This window comes from Ictidomys tridecemlineatus, chromosome 3 (assembly GCF_052094955.1).
Source record: "Ictidomys tridecemlineatus isolate mIctTri1 chromosome 3, mIctTri1.hap1, whole genome shotgun sequence".
Taxonomy (NCBI): Eukaryota; Metazoa; Chordata; class Mammalia; order Rodentia; family Sciuridae; genus Ictidomys; species Ictidomys tridecemlineatus.
In genome coordinates this window covers 139896544-139916321 of record NC_135479.1, presented here as the reverse complement: position 1 = coordinate 139916321, position 19778 = coordinate 139896544, and the positions used below count along the sequence as shown (strand labels likewise).

Here is a 19778-nt window from a genome sequence, read left to right as displayed (position 1 = left end):
TTAACAATATAGAGTACCCAAAAAATAAACTGGGATGTGATATCTCAGATCAATTTTGTGATCTGAGGACAATGTCGAAGTGTTTCAGGTAGAATGAGGAGTATGAGCTTTGTCATGAAAGCTGAGTCTAGTGTAGGAATCAGCAAACTTATTTTGCAGACGGGCTGGTAAATATTTATGGCTTTCTTGGCTATTTCACCTTGTCACATCTCTTTAGCTATGCTGTGAAAGCAGCCATAGATGTGCTAACATGAGTGAGCATGATTATTGCAGTAATACTTGATTTACAAAAACAAGCAGTGGACTTGTAGCATGTTGACCCCTTCTCTGTGGGTGTATGTCCTTCAACGCAGGCCAAGTACAGAATCAAAACCTTTTATGAGCCTCTTAACACCTACACCTATATTTTACAATGGTGTTTCTTTCACTTTAAGCTGAAGTCTTGAAATGGTTAAGATCTGCTGTACAGTTAATAACTAAATCCTGAAACTACTTGTGTTTGAATAAGGAGTCAAGTAGCTAACTTAATCCTCTGAGCTTACATTTAGAAACTATAAACCAAAACTTTTTTTTTAGGATTTTATATATGATTGCCATTTGGTCTTCCAGTTCACATGTGTAATACTTTTGAAGATGATAAACTGAAACATTTACCACATGATATTTTGTTTTGTCTTTTGTAAAATTTATGTGACTGTCTAGGCAGTGTACATTTCATCTTGGTGATCTAAATTGTAATTCTGTTGATATTAAAATATCTAATATGTTTGTCAGTTGGAAGTTATCTTTTGACAAAAGCATTTATGTATAAAACTGGATCAATAGAACTGAACATATGTATTTCCTTTCCCTAAGGATTCCACTTTGGGGACTTTATCATAAGGAAACAATCTAAAGGAAAAACACTTATTTTCAGAGGTGTTTATTACAACATCTTAAAAAATATTTTTAGTTGTCAATGGTCCTTTATTTTATTTATTTAGATGCTGTGCTGAGGTTCCAATCCTGTGCCTCACACATGCCAGGCAAGTGCTCTACCACTGAGCTATTACTCCAGCCCATATTACAACATTATAATTCTGAAAAAAATTCAGATAACTAAATACCCAATAAGGTTATCCAAAAAAGAAAGTCTGTATATACTATTCAGTGGAATTTTATGTAGCTCTTTCAAGTGTTATTTATTAAAGATAATGTTAACTTGCTAGATAAAAATATTACCATTTTTGCTATAGAAGATTTAAAGGTAGCAATTAAAAGCTACACATATAAAGAATTACTGAGGCAGGGGCTGGGGTTGTGGCTTAGTGGTAGAGCGCTTGCCTAGCACACATGAAACACTGGGTTCAATCCTCAGCACCCACATAAAAATAAAAAAAAATAAAGGTATTGGGTCCATCTACAACTTAAAAAAAAATTAAAAAAAAATAAAGATTTACTGAGGCATAATATAATTATGGTAAGGCAGTACTAGTTTTATTTTACAGTTTTTTATGATTGGTTTTTTGAGATTATATTTTTCTTTTTCTCTATTTTTCAAGTTTATTATACAAAACAGTTTTTGTTGTTTTTTTGTGGGGGGGGCTTTTGATTTTTTGAGGATGATTTTTTTTTTTATTAAAGTGAACTGTGTATAACTTTGACCTGATAGCAATTTCTGTTAAATATTGGTTTCAGAGAGTAGCAGATCGACTCTATGGTGTATATAAAGTACATGGGAATTATGGACGAGTTTTCAGGTAAGTATTATATAAAAATTTAAAATAAACAATTATAATTTTTCTTAAAAAATCTATGATGTAAAATCTGAAGATTTTATGAGTCTGGAAAGTAGACCTTTTTTTTGCTTAACCACTGAGTCATATCACCAGCCTTATTAAAATTTTTTTATTTGAAACAGGTTCTTGCTAAATTGTTGGGGCTGGCCTTGAATTTTTGATTCTCCTGCTTCAGCCTCTCAAACTGCTGGGATCACAAACATCCATCACCACACCTAGCAGTGTGACATATTTTATTGAAGAAAGGCTATTGGCATTGTAAAAATATAAACTTTTTTTGGTTTGTTTTTGGTACTGGGAATTGAACCTAGGGGCTCTTAACTGTTGAGCCATTTTGAGACAGGGTCTTGCCAAGTTGCTTAGGGCCTCACTAAGTTGCTGAGACTGGTCCTTCGACTCAGCCTCCTCAATTGCTTTTAGATTTAGGTACATGAGTCATTTCTGATTTTATTATATTTCCAAACCATAACTCTAGTTAAGCCTGGTAACAGTGGTTATTTAAAAACTAACAGATGGCTGGGCATGGTGTTGTACACCTGTAATCCAGGTTACTTGGGAGGTTGAAACAAAAGGATTACAAGTTTGAGGCCAGCCTAGGAAATATAATAAGACCCTTTCTCAAAACAAAATATTAAAAGAAAGGGCTGGAGATGTGGCTCATTGATAAGAGTGCCTTTGGGTTCAATACTCAGTATTTGAAAAAGATAAAAATCAGCCAATTAAGGTCTCTTGAGGGGCTGGGGTTGTGGTTCAGTGGTAGAGTGCTCGCCTAGTACGTGTGAGGCCCTGGGTTCAATCCTCAGCAGAGCATTAAAAATAAATAAATAAAGGTATTGTGTCCAACTACAACTAAAAAACAAATATTTTTTTTTAAAAAGATATCTTGAAAATTAGATAATCAGACCATCTCAAAAGTGGCACATTTATTGTAATTAATAAATGAACTTGTATTAGAGAGGCAAGAATGTAAAATGCCCATTCTGCTTTAGTAGATTTGGAATGAGTCCTGTGGTTTTATGTTTCTAGTAAACTTCCAGTTTTTTGCTAAACCAGTTTGAGTATCAAAGGTCTAGACCTTGAGGGGAAAAGTCTTCATTTTGATCATTCTGATACCTACCAGAGGTTTGTACATAGAACTTAGTAAATATTTCTTTTCTCAAATTTATTAGTTCATAATTGGTTCATTTTACCTGCAACTATAAATGTTAAGTATTTATCAAGCACTAAACTATTTAATAGGAATAAGAAAAAATTTAACTAAGTCTTGCCCTCCTCACACTAAGTTTTAATCTTATTTAGGAATAAAAAGAATTAAATTCTTCTATGTTGATCTTGAGGTGGTACCAATAACAAAATGCTAAAAATTAGATAAATACCTATGGGACATTCAGTAGATAATCATCTGGATGGTCCATTATTTCCCTTAACATGATTGAATGGTTACATTGATGTGATCACCATGGTATACATTCGGCTAGTTGCACTTGATGTCTTCCCAAACTCTCAGATTTTATTTTCCTTGAAAAGATGTAGTGTTTCAGTGGGGTTTTTCATCGCTATGACCAAAAGACCTGATAAGAGCAATTGGAGGAAGAAAAGTTTAATTGGGGGCTCATAATTTTAGAAGTTTCATCCATAGATAGCCAGCTTCTTTGCTGTGGTTCCAAGGTAAGCAGAACATCATGATGGAAGCATGGTAGAGGAATGCAGCTTAGGACATGGTACCACAAAGCTGAGAGAAAGTGAGCAAGTTCTCCTTACCACTACAAAATATAAACCTCAAAGGCAGGAGCTCAGGAATCCAAGTCGTCCAGCTACACCCTACTTGCCTACAGTTACCACCAAATTAACCCCTATCAGAGAATTAATGCACTGATTAGGTTAAGACTCTTTTTTGAAATATTTTATTAGTTATTGATGGACCTTTGTTTACTTGTTTATATGCGGTGCTGAGAATTGAACCCAGTGCCTCACACATGCAAGGCAGGCGCTCTACCACTCTACAACCCCAGCCTGGTTAAAACTCTTATAACCCAATTATTTCACTTCTAACCTTTATTGCATTATCTCACAATAACAATCTAAGTTTTAGATATGTTGAATTTGAAATGAGAGGTTTGTAGCACAGTGGTAGAGGGTTTGCCTCATATGCGTGAGGCACTTGGTTTGATTCTCAGCACCACCAAAAAAAGATTCAAGTGAGAAAAGTACATTAAAGCAGAATTGTCTTGTGGGCATAGAAATGTGGCTTTGGATCTACAGATAGATATTTAAAAGCCATTTTGTAAACATCAAAACACTAAAAAAAGTTCAAGATTGCTCTACTATTTTGAGCATAAACATATAAGCTAAGAAAATTCTTGGAAGCAATGTTACCTACTTTTACCTTTTAATTATAACTATACATTTGTATTGGAGATGCATATGTTTTTGTTGCTTCCTTGACAGTAGTAAAAATCATGTGTTTTTTTTTTTCCCCTTCTGGTACTATAAGCATACAATCTGATATTTCAAGATTATGATATAAAAACTTCGTATTAAAAGAGTAGCAGTATTTGGGACTAGGTATATAGCTCAGTTGGTAGAATGCCTGCCTCACATGCCCTGGGTTCAATTCCCAACACCACAAAAGAAAAAAAAAAAAAAAGCAGTATTCAACATTTTTTTTAAATGTATATTTTAATCATTCTTTTTTTTTTTTAATGTGGTGCTGAGGATTGAACCCAGTGCCTCACACATGCTAGGCAAGCACTCTATCACTGAGCCACAAACCCTGCTCCAGTATTTAACATTTAAAAAAAATTTTTTAGTTGTAGATGGACACAGTACTTTTTAATTTTTATTTATTTTTTAATATTTTTTAGTTGTAGCTGACACAATACCTTTATTTTATTTATATGTGGTGCTGAGGATCCAACCCAGGGCCTTGCACATGCCAGGTGAGCGCTCTACCACTGAGCCACAACCCCAGCCCTACTTTTTTATTTTATTTATCTAATGTGGTGCTGAGGATCAAACCCAGTTCCTCATGCATGCTAGGCAAGTGTTCTATCACTGAGCTACAACCCCAGTTCCTTACCATTTTTATTATATTTTCTTTAACAACAACAACAACAAAAATCTCAAACAGCCTTGTATAAGCAGGAAAATGGTTCAAAAGATTGTGGGTTGCCACTTGAAATTGTGTTTAGAAAAATTGTTGGAAATGTAATGGTATGGGGAAAACACACAATACAAAATTGCTTATACAATATAATTGCAGCCAAATTAAAATACACAAAAAAAAAACATAAAAGGACTAAAATTATGTCATACCTTAGTACAGATTAAGTATCCCTTACCTGAAATTCTTGGAACTGGAAGTGTTTTGGATTTTGGCATCTTCACATATGTATAATGATATATCTTGGGGATGAAACCAAAATCTAAACATGAAATTAATTTGTTTCATATTTACCTTTTACATATGGTCTGAACGTAGTATCATGCCATATTTTTAGTACACCTGTGTTTTGACTGTGACCTACCACATGAAGTTATGTATATAGTTTTCCATTTGCTTCATCATGTTAGCATTCCGGAAGAGTGTTTCCAATTTTTATTTATTTATTTTATAATTAACTGTAAGTGAAGGCTTCAGAGTTGGTATCTGCTGCTTAAAGCAAGGTAAGTAACATACAAAACAGTTTATACTTATAGGTAACATTCTTTAATCCTAAAGATTTAAATCAGGGGCTGGGGATGTGGCTCAAGCGGTAGCGCGCTCACCTGGCATGCGTGCAGCCCGGGGTTCGATCCTCAGCACCACATACAAACAAAGATGTTGTGTCCGCCGAAAGCTAAAAAAAATATATTAAAAATTCTCTCTCTCTCTCTCTCTCTCTCTCAAAAAAAAAAAATCAAAAAAAAAAAAAGATTTAAATCAATTGAGGAGTTTTTTTAAAAAATGGGGTGCTACTTTTAACTACTTAATCATCATCTCTGGGACATGTGTAGTTTTTTTTTTTAGTTGTAGATGGACACAATACCTTTGTTTATTTTTATGTGGTGCTGGGGATTGAATTCAGTGCCTCACACATGCTAGGCAAGCACTCTACCACTGAACCAAAACCCTGGCCCAATGTGTATTTTTAAATGCTCACTGGATGATTTTGATGAACATGACATTGTTCTATAGCTAATAAAAAAAAAGTACTGTACAGAAACATTAGGTGCATAGTAAAACTTTAGTAATATTTGAGTCACAGAAAATAAATCCAAAATGGATAATATAAAGTATTTCAAAGCTAGCTAGAAAAGAATCTTGTATAGGATTCCATTTAATAATATTCCATATCTCTAGTTCATGATGCTTCTGGTTTTATCTTTCTTCCAGTGAATGGAGTGCCATAGAAAAAGAAATGGGTGATGGGCTACAGAGTGCTGGTCATCATATGGATGTGTGAGTACCTAGAAAACTTAACATAAACCTGAGGTGAACTTTAGTGGGGGAGTGTTAGTGACTTCTAGGCTTCTGTTTTTATCAGGTTTACTGGAATTTATATTATGCTGACTTAATCTCAAATGCACAGTTAGTTTAATATTTAAAAATTAGTCTTACGGGGCTGGGGTTGTAGCTCAGTGGTAAAACACTTATCTTGCATGTGTGAGAAACTGGGTTCTATTCTCAGCACCACATATAAATAAGTGAATAAAATAAATGTCCATCAACAACTTAAAAAAAATTTTTTTTAAAAAATGGGCTTGGATTGTGGCTCAGCGGTAGAGCGCTTGCCAAGCATGAGCAGGACCCGGGTTCGATCCTCAGCACCACATAAAAAAATAAAGGCATTGTGTTGTGTCCATCTACATCTAAAAAATAAATATTAAAAAAAAAATTAGTCTTGCTAGGCATGGTGGTGCATACCTGTAATTCCAGTGGCACAGGAGCCTGAGGCAGGAGGATTGCTGGTTCAAAGCCAGCCTCAGCAACAGCAAGGCACTAAGCAACTCAGTGAGACCCTGTCTTTAAAAAAAGAGCTGGGGATGTGGCTCAGTGGTTGAGTGCCCCTGAGTTCAATCCCTGGTCTCTCCCCAACCCCTGCCAAAAAAAAAAAAAATTAGTCTCATTCATATATTAAAGGAATAAAGATAAAAACCTGCATACTCATTTTGATATATGTAGAAATATTTATTTGACAAATTTCAACACTCATTTATAATAAAAATTCTCATCAAACTTGAAATAAAAGGGAATTTCTTCTGTCTGAAATTCATGTCTAGTGTTATACTTAGGTGGGCACAGTGGTACTTAGGTATAGTTCTAGCTACTTGGGAGGCTGAAATGGAAAGATCACTTGAGTCTAGGAGTTTGAAACTAGTGTGGGCAACATAGAGATACCCTATCAAAATAAATTAATAAGAGTGAAATACTGACGTTTTCTCCTAAGGTCAAGAACAAGGTATCCTATGCTCACCATTCCTAATAAACATTTTACTGCAGGTTTCACTCAGTGAATTGAGGCAAGAAAATTAAGTAAAAAGCATAAATATTGGGAAAAAGTAAAATTTCTTTGTTCACAGACAATAAGATTGATACTTAGAAAATCACAATAGATCAACCAAAAACCTACGGAACTAAAAACTGAATTTTAATAGGTGAGGATATCAGATTAATATATCAGAATCAATAGTTTTGCCAGGCGCTATGGTACATACCTGTAATCCCAGCAACTCCAGAGGCTGAGGCAGGAGGATTTCAGTTTAAGACAGGATTCAGCAATTTAGTGAGACTCTGTCTCAAAAGAACAATTTTTAAAAAGTGGGTGCTGGGTATATAGCTCCATTGTAGAACACCCCTGGTTTTAATCCCTGGTACCACAATTAGAAAATAAAAGTTTTAAAACTATATAGTTTATAATAGCATCAAAACATAATACTTATTGATTGATGTAATGAAAGATGTTGGAATACCTCTACACTGAACATAAAACATTGCCTGAAGAACTTAAAGAAGACCTAAATAATCATGTTCATGGATTAAAACATCCATTCTTCCCAAATTGTGGTCCTACTCAAAATTTCAGTGACTTTTCTATGGAGATTCTATGGACCTAGAATAGTCAAAACAATTTTGACAAAGAAAAAAACTAGAATATATTACCTATTTTTAAGATTTACTATAAAGCTATGTTGTAGGGTATTGGCATAAACAGAGCAATGGAACACAACTGACTCCAGAAATAATTTAAAAAAAAATTTTTTTTTTTTTTTTGGTGCTGATGATGGAACTCAGAGCTTCACACATTCTAGGCAAACACTCTACCACTGAACTATATAACCTAGATCCACACTTCTATATACCATTTCAACATAATGATGCTAGAAAAACTGGATATCTATGTGGGGAAACATGAACCTTGAAACATATATCACATTTTATACAAAAATTAATTAAATTTGGATTATATATATAAGTTTAAAAACCAAAATTCTAGGTTTTAGTTGAAAATATTGTAGAATCTTGTTGCCACATTGGCATAAGCAAAGACTTCTTAAAGATTCATTAAAAGAAAAAAAATTAATGTTAAGTTGGGCTTTATGAAAATTTGAAATTACTGCTTACCAAAAGAGATATCAAACTGGGCCCAGTAGTACATGCTGTAATCCCTGCTACTCAGTAGACTGAAGCGGGAGGATCACAAGTTTAAGGCCAGCCTCAGCATCTTAGTGAGACCTGAAAATAAAATAAAAAGGCCTGTGGATATAGCTCAGCTAGGAAGGCCTTGGGTCCCCTCAGTCCCCAATATGGGGAGGTGGGGGGGCGGGGGGAAAGACCATTTGGAGAAGGAAAAAAGAGTGGGGAGTGAATGTTAAGTGGAGTACACTTTCAGTTGGACAGATGAAAAGTTTAGAATACTTGATAGTGATGGTTGCACAACAATGTGAAAGGATTTAATGCCACTGAACTCTAGATTTACAATTTGTTACAAAGGGCTGGAGTCAACAGTGCATGCCTTTAATTCCAAGGACTCAGGCCACCAAGGAGGAGGATTAGTAGGAGATCAGCCTGAGTAACTTAGCCAGACCCTGTCTCAAAATAAAAAGTAAATGAGCTCGGGGTAGGCTGGGGCCATAGCCCAGTGGCAGAGCGCTTGCCTGGCATGTGAGAGGCACTGGGGTTGATCCTTAGCACTACATAAAAATAAAAAGATAAAGACATGCTGTCCATCCATCTACAACTATAAAAAAAATTCTTTTTAATTAAAAAAAGAGCCAGGAGTGTAGCTCAGTAGTACTGCAGGGGGTAGGAAAAAAAAGATAATGAAGAGGCAAACCATAGATGGAGAAGAAGCATTTCTAACCATAATATATTAAAGAACTCCTACAACTCAGTTAAAAAAAAAAAAAGACAAAAAATAGATCTTAAATTTTTTCAAACAAAAAAGTGTTGTCAGGTGACTGCTATGTTAATTAGCTTGAATTAATCCTGGCACAGTGTGTACTTATATCAGAACATCACATTGTACACTGTAGTTACATATAATTTTAGTCATTTTTATCTTAAAGCTATGGTGGAGGCAAAAAAAAATTTTATATAAATAGGGCTTTCCTCTGGGCCATATTCAAGTTTACTGGCTATTTTTTTCATAAGCTTTCCAGCATTCTGTTAATTTAGCATTTCAGTATTTGCAAGAATTCAGGATCATTTATTGACATGTTAAAAATTATTCTCAGTATAGATATCTTAAAGTCTTTACCATTTATTCTTCTCTGAGGATATGACATGACAGATTATCCCTGCATTATAATTTTAATCTTCAAGCCCTCAGCCTTATGGGTCCCCTTTTTTTGTTCATTTCTTAACATTAATTCTTCTAAAAGTATAGATTTAGATTTATGAACTAAAGCCAAATTTTCCTCTTCTTAATTAATTAATTATTTATTTATTTAAATTCTTCAAGTGCTCCTCTCTTTTTCTTCTGCTGGGGATCAAACCCAGGGCTTTGTGACAAGCCGCTGAGCTAGCCCCTAAGATTCTCTTGCTCTTGGGCTGGGGATGTGGCTCAAGTGGTAGCGCGCTCGCCTGGCATGCGTGTGGCCCGGGTTCGATCCTTAGCACCACATACCAACAAAGATGTTGTGTCCGCCGAGAACTAAAAAGAAAATAAATATTAAAAATTCTGTCTCTCTCTCTCTCTCTCTCTCTCTCTCTCTCTCTCCCCCCTCTCTCACTCTGTCTTTAAAAAAAAAAAAGATTCTCTTGCTCTTAACAGTAGTTATTAAGACTTTGTCAGTTACATAGATAAAATTCCTCACAATAGTAGATACAGGTTTGTAATTACATAATATATATGTTACCTGCTTTTATAAGCCCCCCAAATATGTTGCTTTTCAAATGAACTTGAACATAGTTTTATTTTGTTTTACAACTTTGGTAAACATGGTTTATTTGTATAGCTGAAATAGGCCTGGAAGCATAAACTATATTTATTTTCATGCTAAGGTATTAGAATTAATTCGAAAGATGCCTCTTATAATTATGACAGAGAAGCACTATATACACATAGCCCTTGTGTTTACAGAATTTACAGTGTAATCAGAAATAAAAACAACAGGTGAGACATTACTTTGATAAAATTTTAATTATAAATTGTTATTAAGAGATCAGAAATAAGCCCCAGCCCCAATTTCTATTATTTTCTATTATTTTCATTTATTTTTTCCCCTTGCAGCTTTTTGGTATTACTATAAATAGTTGCAACCAAAAACGTGTGTACCAATTATACCAAACTCATACTTTTTATGGATTTTATAGCCATTTTATAATCTCTTTGAACAAAAGATTCCAATAGAGGGGCTGGAGTTTTAGCTCAGTGATAGAGCACTTGCCTAGCATGTGTGAGGCACTAGGTTCGATTCTCAGCACCACATGCAAATAAATAAATAAAGGTCCATCAACAACTAAAAAAGATCACTGAACCACATCCTCAGTCCTTTTTTTGTATTTTTAGGACCTTGCTAAGTTGCTGAGACTGGCTTTCAACTCACAGTCCTCCTGCCTCAGCCTTCTGAGCTGTGTCTTAAGTTTTTTAGACTGTCACTTCTGCTTCATAGAACACAAAGTAGTTTGATATAATCAGATATGTAGTGTGTTCCCACTTTAATAATTAGATTTTATTAAAATAGATACATTAAAATCTATAAAAACTGACATATTTTTTCAAAAAAGACTACAATTTTTCTTTTTCTCCATTTTTTTTAAGTTGTAGATGGACATAATACCTTTATTTTATTTATATATTTTTATGTGGTGCTGAGGATTGAACCCAGTGCCACACACATGCTAGGCAAGTGCTCTACCACTGATCCACAACCCCAGCCCTCTCCTTATTTTTTATTGGTGCATTATAATTATATATAATAGTGGGATTTATTGTTACATACTTATACGTGAACATAAGGTAACAGCATAATTTAATCAATATTGTTCCCTAGTATTTCTTTTCCTTTCTGCCCATGGTCCTTTTCCTCTATACTACTATTTTCCCTTTGAAAATTCACCTGTTTTAAATGAGTAAAGCCAGAAGGTTGGAGATACTATAGGTCATAGGTTGAGTATCCTTTATCAGAAACATTTGGGGGGTTGGGGCTGTAGCTCAGTGGGAGAGTGCTTGCTTAACATATGTGAGGCACTGGGTTTGGTCCTTAGCACCACATAAAAATAAACAAAATAAGGGCATAGTGTCCATCTACAACTACAAAAAAAAAAAAGAAAAGAAAAAGAAACACTTGGGACCAGAAATGTTTCAGGTTTCACAGCTTTCAGATTTTAGAATATTTGTATAGAGTTTACTGGTGAGCATTTCTAATCTGAAATCCTTGCATGTTTAACCTGTATCAAAGAATCTGGGGTGAACCAAAGATGTTGTCACATGGCTCTTTATGTTAGCCACCAGATGGCATAGTCATTCCATGTTAGCTGATTGCGTTAAATAGTAGCTGTGGCTTGAGATACATAAAAAGAGGAAGATGAGGGACAGTGCAACCAGCTGTTCCAAAGAATAGAATGTTCTTACTTTGACCCTTTGAAATCTGGGGACAGATGTTTTATTTAGTAAAAATAAGCCAAAAGTTTGTAGCTGCTTATTTGAATTTGGTTCTTTTGAGTCTGGCTTTATGCTGTTATCAAATAAGCCATGACAGTATCCTTGTAATTTTTGTGAGAAAGTTAACTCTTTAGATATATGCATTGATAAAATATAACAATAAAAAATACACAAAACATTACTATATTGTGATATATAAGGGTATACTTTAGATTGTTTTAGTGTATGATATTGAAATTGTCTGCTTTTAAAAATTCATTGTTAACTACTAAATGACTGATAGTAATAACTTGGAAATGAGAACTATTAGTAAAATGAAAGTAGTGACTGAGAAAAGGTAAAAGAAATGATGTATTTTCTTTGATTGCTTTTATACTTAATTTTTTTTTTTTTTTTAATTTGGAGATGGACACAGTACCTTTGTTTTGTTTATTTTTATGTGGTGCTGGGGATTGAACCCAGTGCCTCACGCATGCTAGGCAAGCGTTCTACTAAGGAGCTACAACCCCAGCCCCTGACTGCTTTTACATAAAACTTTTTTCTTCAGATATACATGTTATATGTAAGGTTTTCAAAAGATTCTCCCTATAGTTTGCATTATTTGAAGAATACATGCAGTTCTAGAACCAGTCCTAATTGCTTCTACTACATGCTAATGGCTATGAATTGACACTTGTTTAGAAACAAAGACTTGGCATAGAGAACCTAGATTAAGGAGAAATTCCCCAAATAGTGAATTATGAAATATCTTGTCCATGTTGAGGAAATATCTAATTTAGGTTGTATACTACCAGCCTTTTTGTGGATTATTGGACAGTATAAATATAGAGGTTATATAGTTCCAGGATAAAATGGACTAGTAAGTTTTATAGGTAAGAATAGGTTAGAGAAGATGAACTTAGGTGTTAAATACCTAAAACAGAAAACAGAGAAGGAATTCAGTGGAAAATTATTTTGAGACAGTCTCCATGGGCACTGGGATTCCTGTGATTCTCAAAGAGCTATTTAAGCCTGAACCTTGAGAAAGATGTGGGAACCCGACAAGCAAAGTATTTCTCTGCTTCTCGAAGTACCAAAGGAACAGAAGTAACTTGGATGTGACCTGGGGATGGAAGTATAGAAACTCTAGCCAAAACCCCAAAGTGGTTTTCTAGAGAAGAATCCTTTCTTGCTAGGTGCCATGGCATATGCCTGTAATCCTCGGGACTTGGGAAGGTGAGGCAGGAGGATTGTAAATTAAAGGCCAGCCTCAGCAACTTAACAAGACCTTGTCTCAAAATAAAAAATAAAGAGGGCTGGGGCTGGTAAAGCACCTCTGCATTCATTCCCCAGTGGCAAATTTAAAAAAAAAAAAAGAGAGAGAGGAGAGGAAGAGGAAGGAAAGGGGTAGGGAGGGGACTTCCTTTTAATTGCATGGTTTAGAAAATATTGAAATGAGAATTCAGCTGGTGCTGTCAGTTTTAATAACATGGCAGAATAGTGTTTAGTTATCAGAACTTTGGGCTGACATTTTAGAAACCTTTGTTTTCCTGACCTGTTTTTAATGACCTGAAACCAAAAAGCACTTGAAGAGTTTAATTTAATAAACAATGTTGCTTGCTAACCCTGGAATGGAAGAAAAATGCAGGGGGAGAGGGGACATGTACTCAGTCTTTACTCCAGCTACTCCAGGCACACAGGAGACTGAGTCAAGAGGATCAAAAGTTCAACGTTGGCCTGGGCAATTTAGCAAGATACTGACTCAAAATAAAAAGAGAATAGCTAAATGGTACCTCATGCTTCCCTGGCATGTACCAAGATCCTGGGTTTGATCCTCCTAACTGGAAAACAACAACACACCCTCCAAGATTCTTTATTTTAGAAACCAAGACTCAAAGACAGAACTTGGCCCCTTGTATGTTCCTCCAGAGTAAGGAGGCAATATTTGATCTAGATACCTTTTTTAGTTTATTTTTGAACCATAAAACTGGATTTTATTATATAACTATTGAAGAAGTCTGACACAACATTTTAATTTATAAACAGCATACATATCTATATGCTATGCATACATATCTATATATAGATAAGAGTAGGTCAGAGAATATATGAAATTTTATATTTGTATAATGATTTTGTTTGCAATAAATCTAATACATAATAATGTATGATATATTGCACTTGTTTTGAAGAAATCTAATAAAATAAAGTCCTATAGGTATGAAATTTGGGAAATTAAATGCCTTTGTTAACCCTTTTTTTTCCTTCTTTTTTAAAAAGTACTTATTTTTTGGTTATAGTTGGACACCTTTATTTTATTTATTTTTATGTGGTACTGAGGATCAAACCCAGATCCTCACATGTGCTGGGGGCTGAGCCATAACTCCAGCCCCTCTGTTAAACCCTTTTAACATTTTATTTCTAAAGAAAATTTGAGGCATTTATGGAAAATATCTATATCTATAGCCATTTTCAAAAGTTTGCAATTACCTTCTTGAGACTTTTAATTTTAATTGACTTTCTGTTTCTTTCTTTCTTTCTTTTTTTAATAGTGATCACATGGAAAATGTGTATGGCTATTTAATGAAGTACACCAACCTTGTCACTGGGTGGCAATACAGGTAAGTGATTGTTTATATGACATCAGTCTCCTAAGAAACCAGAAAAATGGGGCTGGTAGTTTTACATTCAGATATTACCTCAGTAAAAACATGACAGGAAACCTTTTAGAAAAGAATTTCTTCTGGGTTTTCTAAAGTTTAGTGACTTTATTTTCTTTCTTAGAAGGTGAGGGCGTTCAAGTGACAGCTTTAAATACCTCAAAAGTACTCTTACATTAGGATTAGAGTCATGTGTTTACCTGTCTTATGCTTTTTATACTTACAGAGCTTATGTTCTGAGGGGAAAGAAATAGGTATTTTATGCTGATTTCTCAAAACTTCTCTGGGACCTTGGAGAGATTAAAGAACCACCCCAAGGTCACACAGCAATTAGCAAGTAAGAAAGCCAGCTGTGTCAAATACTTTGTGGAACTGATAGTTGCAGGGCAGAGATAAAAATTAAAAAAAAAAACCCCAAAACCTTTTTTTGTCATGAAATACCAAAGATAGACCATTTTAACTATTATAAACTATTAGATACCATTAGATACACTTAAATATTTGTACAATTAACACCACCATTCATCTCCAGAACTTTTTTCATTTTTTCAAACTAAAAGTCTATATCCATTATGTAAAAACTCCCCTTCTACTACCCCCTGGCCACTACTGTTCTGCTTTTGTCTTCAATTTTGATTACTCCCAGTACCTCTTATGTCACACAATATTTGTCTTTTTGTGACTTGCTATTTCACTTAGCACTATCTTCAAGATTCAACTATGTTGTAGCCATGTGTCAGAACTTCTTTCTTTTTTAGGCCGAATAATATTCCATTATATGTATGTAATACATTTTGTTTATCCATTCATCTGTTGATAAGACATTTGGATTGCTTTTATCTTTTGGCTATGGTGAATAATGCTGCTGTGAATAGTGGTGAATATTGGGTAATCAGTATCTGTTCAAGTCTCTGCTTTTTCTCTATACCCAGAAGTTGGTGGGTCACATAGTAATTCTGTTTATATATAATTATTATTATTATTATTATTATTATTATTATTAAGGAGATGGGTTCTTGCTGTGTTGCCCAAACTTGCCTCAAACTCCTGGGTTCAAGCAGTCATCTTGCCTCAGTATCCCAAGTAGCTGGGACTAGAGGCATATACTACCATGCATGGGTGGCTCATATTTAATTTGGGAGTGAGAGATTCCAAACTGTTTCCCACAGCTCCCATACTATTTTACATCCTCACCAACAATGTACAAGGATTCTAATTTCTACAACTTTGCCAATATTTGTAATTCTTTGATTTTTGTTTAAACTGGTATCCCATTGGTGTGGAGTGGTATTTTATTGTGGTTTAGTGATGAAACTAGAATTTGAAATCAGATAATTCTTACCCTAAAGTCTGTTTTTGTAGACATTATTTTTACAAAGTTGTATATGTTATATCATGCTGTTTCTTTCTTTTTAAAAAAAAAATTTAGTTATAGGGACACAATATCTTTATTTATTTTTATGTGTTACTGAGGATCGAAACCAGTGCCTCACATGTGCGAGGCAGGCACTCTGCCACTGAGCTACAGCCCCAGCCCTATCATGCTGTTTCTAATTCACATTCACCTGGAGACTTCTACTTTTGGCCATGATAGAATAACAGGAGGTGGATTTGCCTTCCCTACCTTAAGTAACTTGAAAATGAAAATAATATATGAAAGAATGGTTCTTGGACACTTTAGAGAACAGTAGAAGCACTGCTGAAAAATGTGATTTTTTTTTTTTTTTTTTTTAAGAGAAAAGGTTAGTCCTTGTTTAACTTGAAGGATTGTTAGGAAGGATTGAATAGAGATGGCATTATGAAGTTGGAGGTCATATGAGAGGTCAAAGCTGGGTAGGAAAATTTAGAAGGGACTCATTCCTACTAAAGTGAAAAGTAAAGTTCTCTAGCTTTTTTTTTTTTTTTTGGTGATGGTGGTATTAGAGATTGAACCCAGGGCATTCTATCACTAAGCTACATCCAAAGCCCTTTTTATTTTCTTTTTATTTTGAGATAGGATCTCACTAAATTGCCCAGGCTGGCTTTGAATTTGTAGTCCTCCTGCCTCAACCTCCTGAGTAGCTGAAGTAGCTGGATTATAGTCATGTACAACCATGTCTTAGCCTCCTGAGTAGTTAGTATTATAGGTGTGCACCTCTGCAGCTGGTCATTTCTAATTTTTTTATTTAAAAAAGGGGGGGGCATGTCAAGCCTTTCATTTGCATTTTTCCATCTCAGTTTTTTTTTTGTGAGCTTTTGAATATTCACACATTTAAATAGTACACAGCATTTTAAGAATTCCTTGTCTTTTTTTTTTTCTTGGCAGTACCAGGGATTGAAACCAGGGCCTGGCACATGTTTTTTAAAATTTATTTTGATAACAGTCTCACTAAGTTGTCCAGGCAGTTCTCCTGCCTAGCCTCCCAGATAGCTGGATTTATAGGTGTGCACCAGCATGCCTGGCTTATCTTTTTTCTTAATGCTATTCTTTGTTCTCTTAGGAGTTTGTGCACATTAAATATTATTAAGAAAGCCTCACAATTAAGAAAGCCCCAAATAGATCTAAGCATATAAGGCTTAGTGTATATAACAGGTTTTATGTTAGTTTTTTCACTTGGGCGATCAAAAGACCTAACAAGAACAGTTTAGAGGAGAGAGAGTTTATTTGGCTCTCATAGTTTGAGAGGTCTCAGTTCATGGATGGCAGACTCCATTGCTCTGGGTCCAAGTGAGGCAGAACATCAGGGCAGAAGGATGTGGAGGAGGAAGGGTATCTCAGGACATGACAATCAGGAAGCACAGAGAGAGCTGAGCCCTGAGCTTCAGGGACAAAATATATACCGTGAAGGCATGCCCACAGTCAGCAACACCCTACCTACCTACATTTACCACGTGGTTAATACATTTAAGTGGAGTAATATATTGATTAGGTTAAGGTATCATAACCCAATTGTTTCACCTTGAAACTTTCTTGCATTGTCTCACACATGAGCTTTTGCGGGTACACATATCCAAACCATAAGAGATGGCATTTCAGATTAGTGGCAAGTTGAGGCCAGGGAAGAAGGCACAACTGTTTATATTATTGCACAAGGCCAGTGTAGCAGCACCAGAAGGTATAGGAATGAAGACAACCCATTCCTGTTTTCGACTGAAAACACAGAGCCCTTACTCTTTGCCAGTTTGTCCAATCATAGAGGTCTCAATTTGTCACATCAACTGCTGTAGGCCCACCTTGATTAAAACTTCCTTTTCTATTTTCTGTGTATCTAGCTGGAGTTCTTGAGGCACAGCATAGTTATACTGGATCTTCAGCATAAAGCAAATAGGTGGAGCGATGAGGAGGGAACAGAAAGGTTAAGAACATGTGGAAAGGCCATAGGATTAGTAAGCCTGTCCTTTTGCTTGCTTACCCCTTTTCCCCACATCCTGTAGAGGAACTAACAAAAGATTAGATACTGTCATGAGTATCCAGATTGCACCTGTGCTGGATACTCATGACAGTTTCTCTGTGATCCTTTATTTTTTTATTTTTTCATTTTCATTACTGGGCATTGAACTCAGAGCCTCATGCATGCTAAGCACTCAATCCCTGAACAATATAACTAGCCCTATTTTGTATTTTATTTAGAGACAGGGTCTCACTGAGTTGCTTTAGCGTTTTGCTTTTTGTTTGAGGCTGGCTTTAAACTCGCCATCCTCTGAGCTTCAGCGTACCAAGCGGCTGGGATTATAGTGCCACTGCACCAACAAAAGATCATTTTCTTGCTATCAGAATTTTCCAGGTTGCAAGAGTAATGTTTTTAGATTAATATGGACATAAAGGGGAAGTCATATGTCTTAGAAGTGTAAGATAATGTCAATAGCTATTTTATGTTAATTTAAATAATCCCTTCAAATCTTTGGAAAAATAAGCACCAGCATTGAAATAGGGCAAAGTTAAATAGATGCCTGTCCCTCAGGTTTGTGTTTTTATTAAACTCACTAAACTTTGCCAAAATTTTTACTGCTAGGAAATCCATCATAGTGTTTCCAAGTGCTACTTCTGGAAATGCTTTTGAATTTTATTTTTTTAGTAACATAACCCCATTATTTTGTTTTTATTTTATACTAGAAATTGAACTCAGGGCCTTATGCATGCTAAGGAAGCACTCTATCACTGAGCTACATCTCCAGCCTCTGCCCACTTGTTTTACATAGGGTCTTGCTAAATTGCTGTGACTGGCCTCCAACTTGGCAGTCCTCCTATCTCACCATCCCAAGTCACTGGGATTACAGGAGTGTGCCACTACACCTGGCTAACCCCAAGGATTTTAAGTGACTGAAATTTGCTTTGCTTTGGTTTGGCTAGGGGAAGTGTTTAAAAATTACAGTTTCTTGGGGCTGGAGATGTGGCTCAAGCGGTAGCACGCTCGCCTGGCATGCGTGCGGCCCGGGTTCGATCCTCAGCACCACATACAAAGATGTTGTATCCGCCGAAAACTAAAAAATAAATATTAAAAATTCTCTCTCTCTCTTTAAAATAAAATAAAAATTACAGTTTCTTAATATTATTACAGGTTTTTTGTCTTAAACAATGAAGCTGGGCTATTGGAATACTTTGTGAATGAACAGTCTAGAAATCAAAAACCCAGAGGTACTTTGCAGCTTGCAGGAGCTGTAATATCACCCAGTGATGAAGACTCTCACACTTTTACTGTTAATGCCGCCAGTGGGGAGCAGGTACGACTGTGATATGAGAATTAATACTGTGATTTTCTTCTTTCCTTGAGAAGTTGGTGTACTTACCTGCTTTTATTTGGGTTTTAGAAGTAGAAACTACTGTCATTGGTAATATAGACACAATGTTCTGGGTCTTGGAACTGCTCTTGAGAATTTATGAATCTGTTTCAATATATAACTTTTTTCAAAGTGGAACAGTGGTCATGTCTTTTTAGGATTGTATCATCTCAAAAACTCTGTAGACAAAATGTTGATTACTGAGAAATCTAAATAATGTTTTAATGTCTGCCTCAGAGGTGTTTTTGCCCCTTTACTTGATTTCATTTGTATACCCTCTTTGCAGTTTTTAGTGACTAATGTATATAGTTGGGATTTATTAAAATGTCTGTATTCATTAAAATAAAGCATAATTTCTGTTTAGATATTTTTATTCGTGTAGAAATTTGTGTTTTTTCATTTAATAAATACAAAGTATAATGGTAATGCTAAGATCTGAAAGTATTAATGATACCTCAAATCCTTCATAAAACTTATTTCTTTAATTAAGAACATTTTATTGTAAGAAACCTAAG

The 19778-nt window shown here is 35.1% G+C and overlaps 1 protein-coding gene across 1 annotated transcript in view; it reads left to right on the top strand.

Moving 5' to 3' along the window:
- LOC144375737 (oxysterol-binding protein-related protein 11-like) overlaps positions 1–19778 on the top strand; it is a 116866-nt gene that overhangs the window by 40612 nt on the left and 56476 nt on the right. Inside the window, 5 exon segments of the mRNA XM_078041170.1 lie at positions 1678–1739; positions 6154–6219; positions 14398–14466; positions 19044–19206; positions 19260–19314. Coding sequence (XP_077897296.1) covers positions 1678–1739; positions 6154–6219; positions 14398–14466; positions 19044–19206; positions 19260–19314 — 415 coding nt within the window.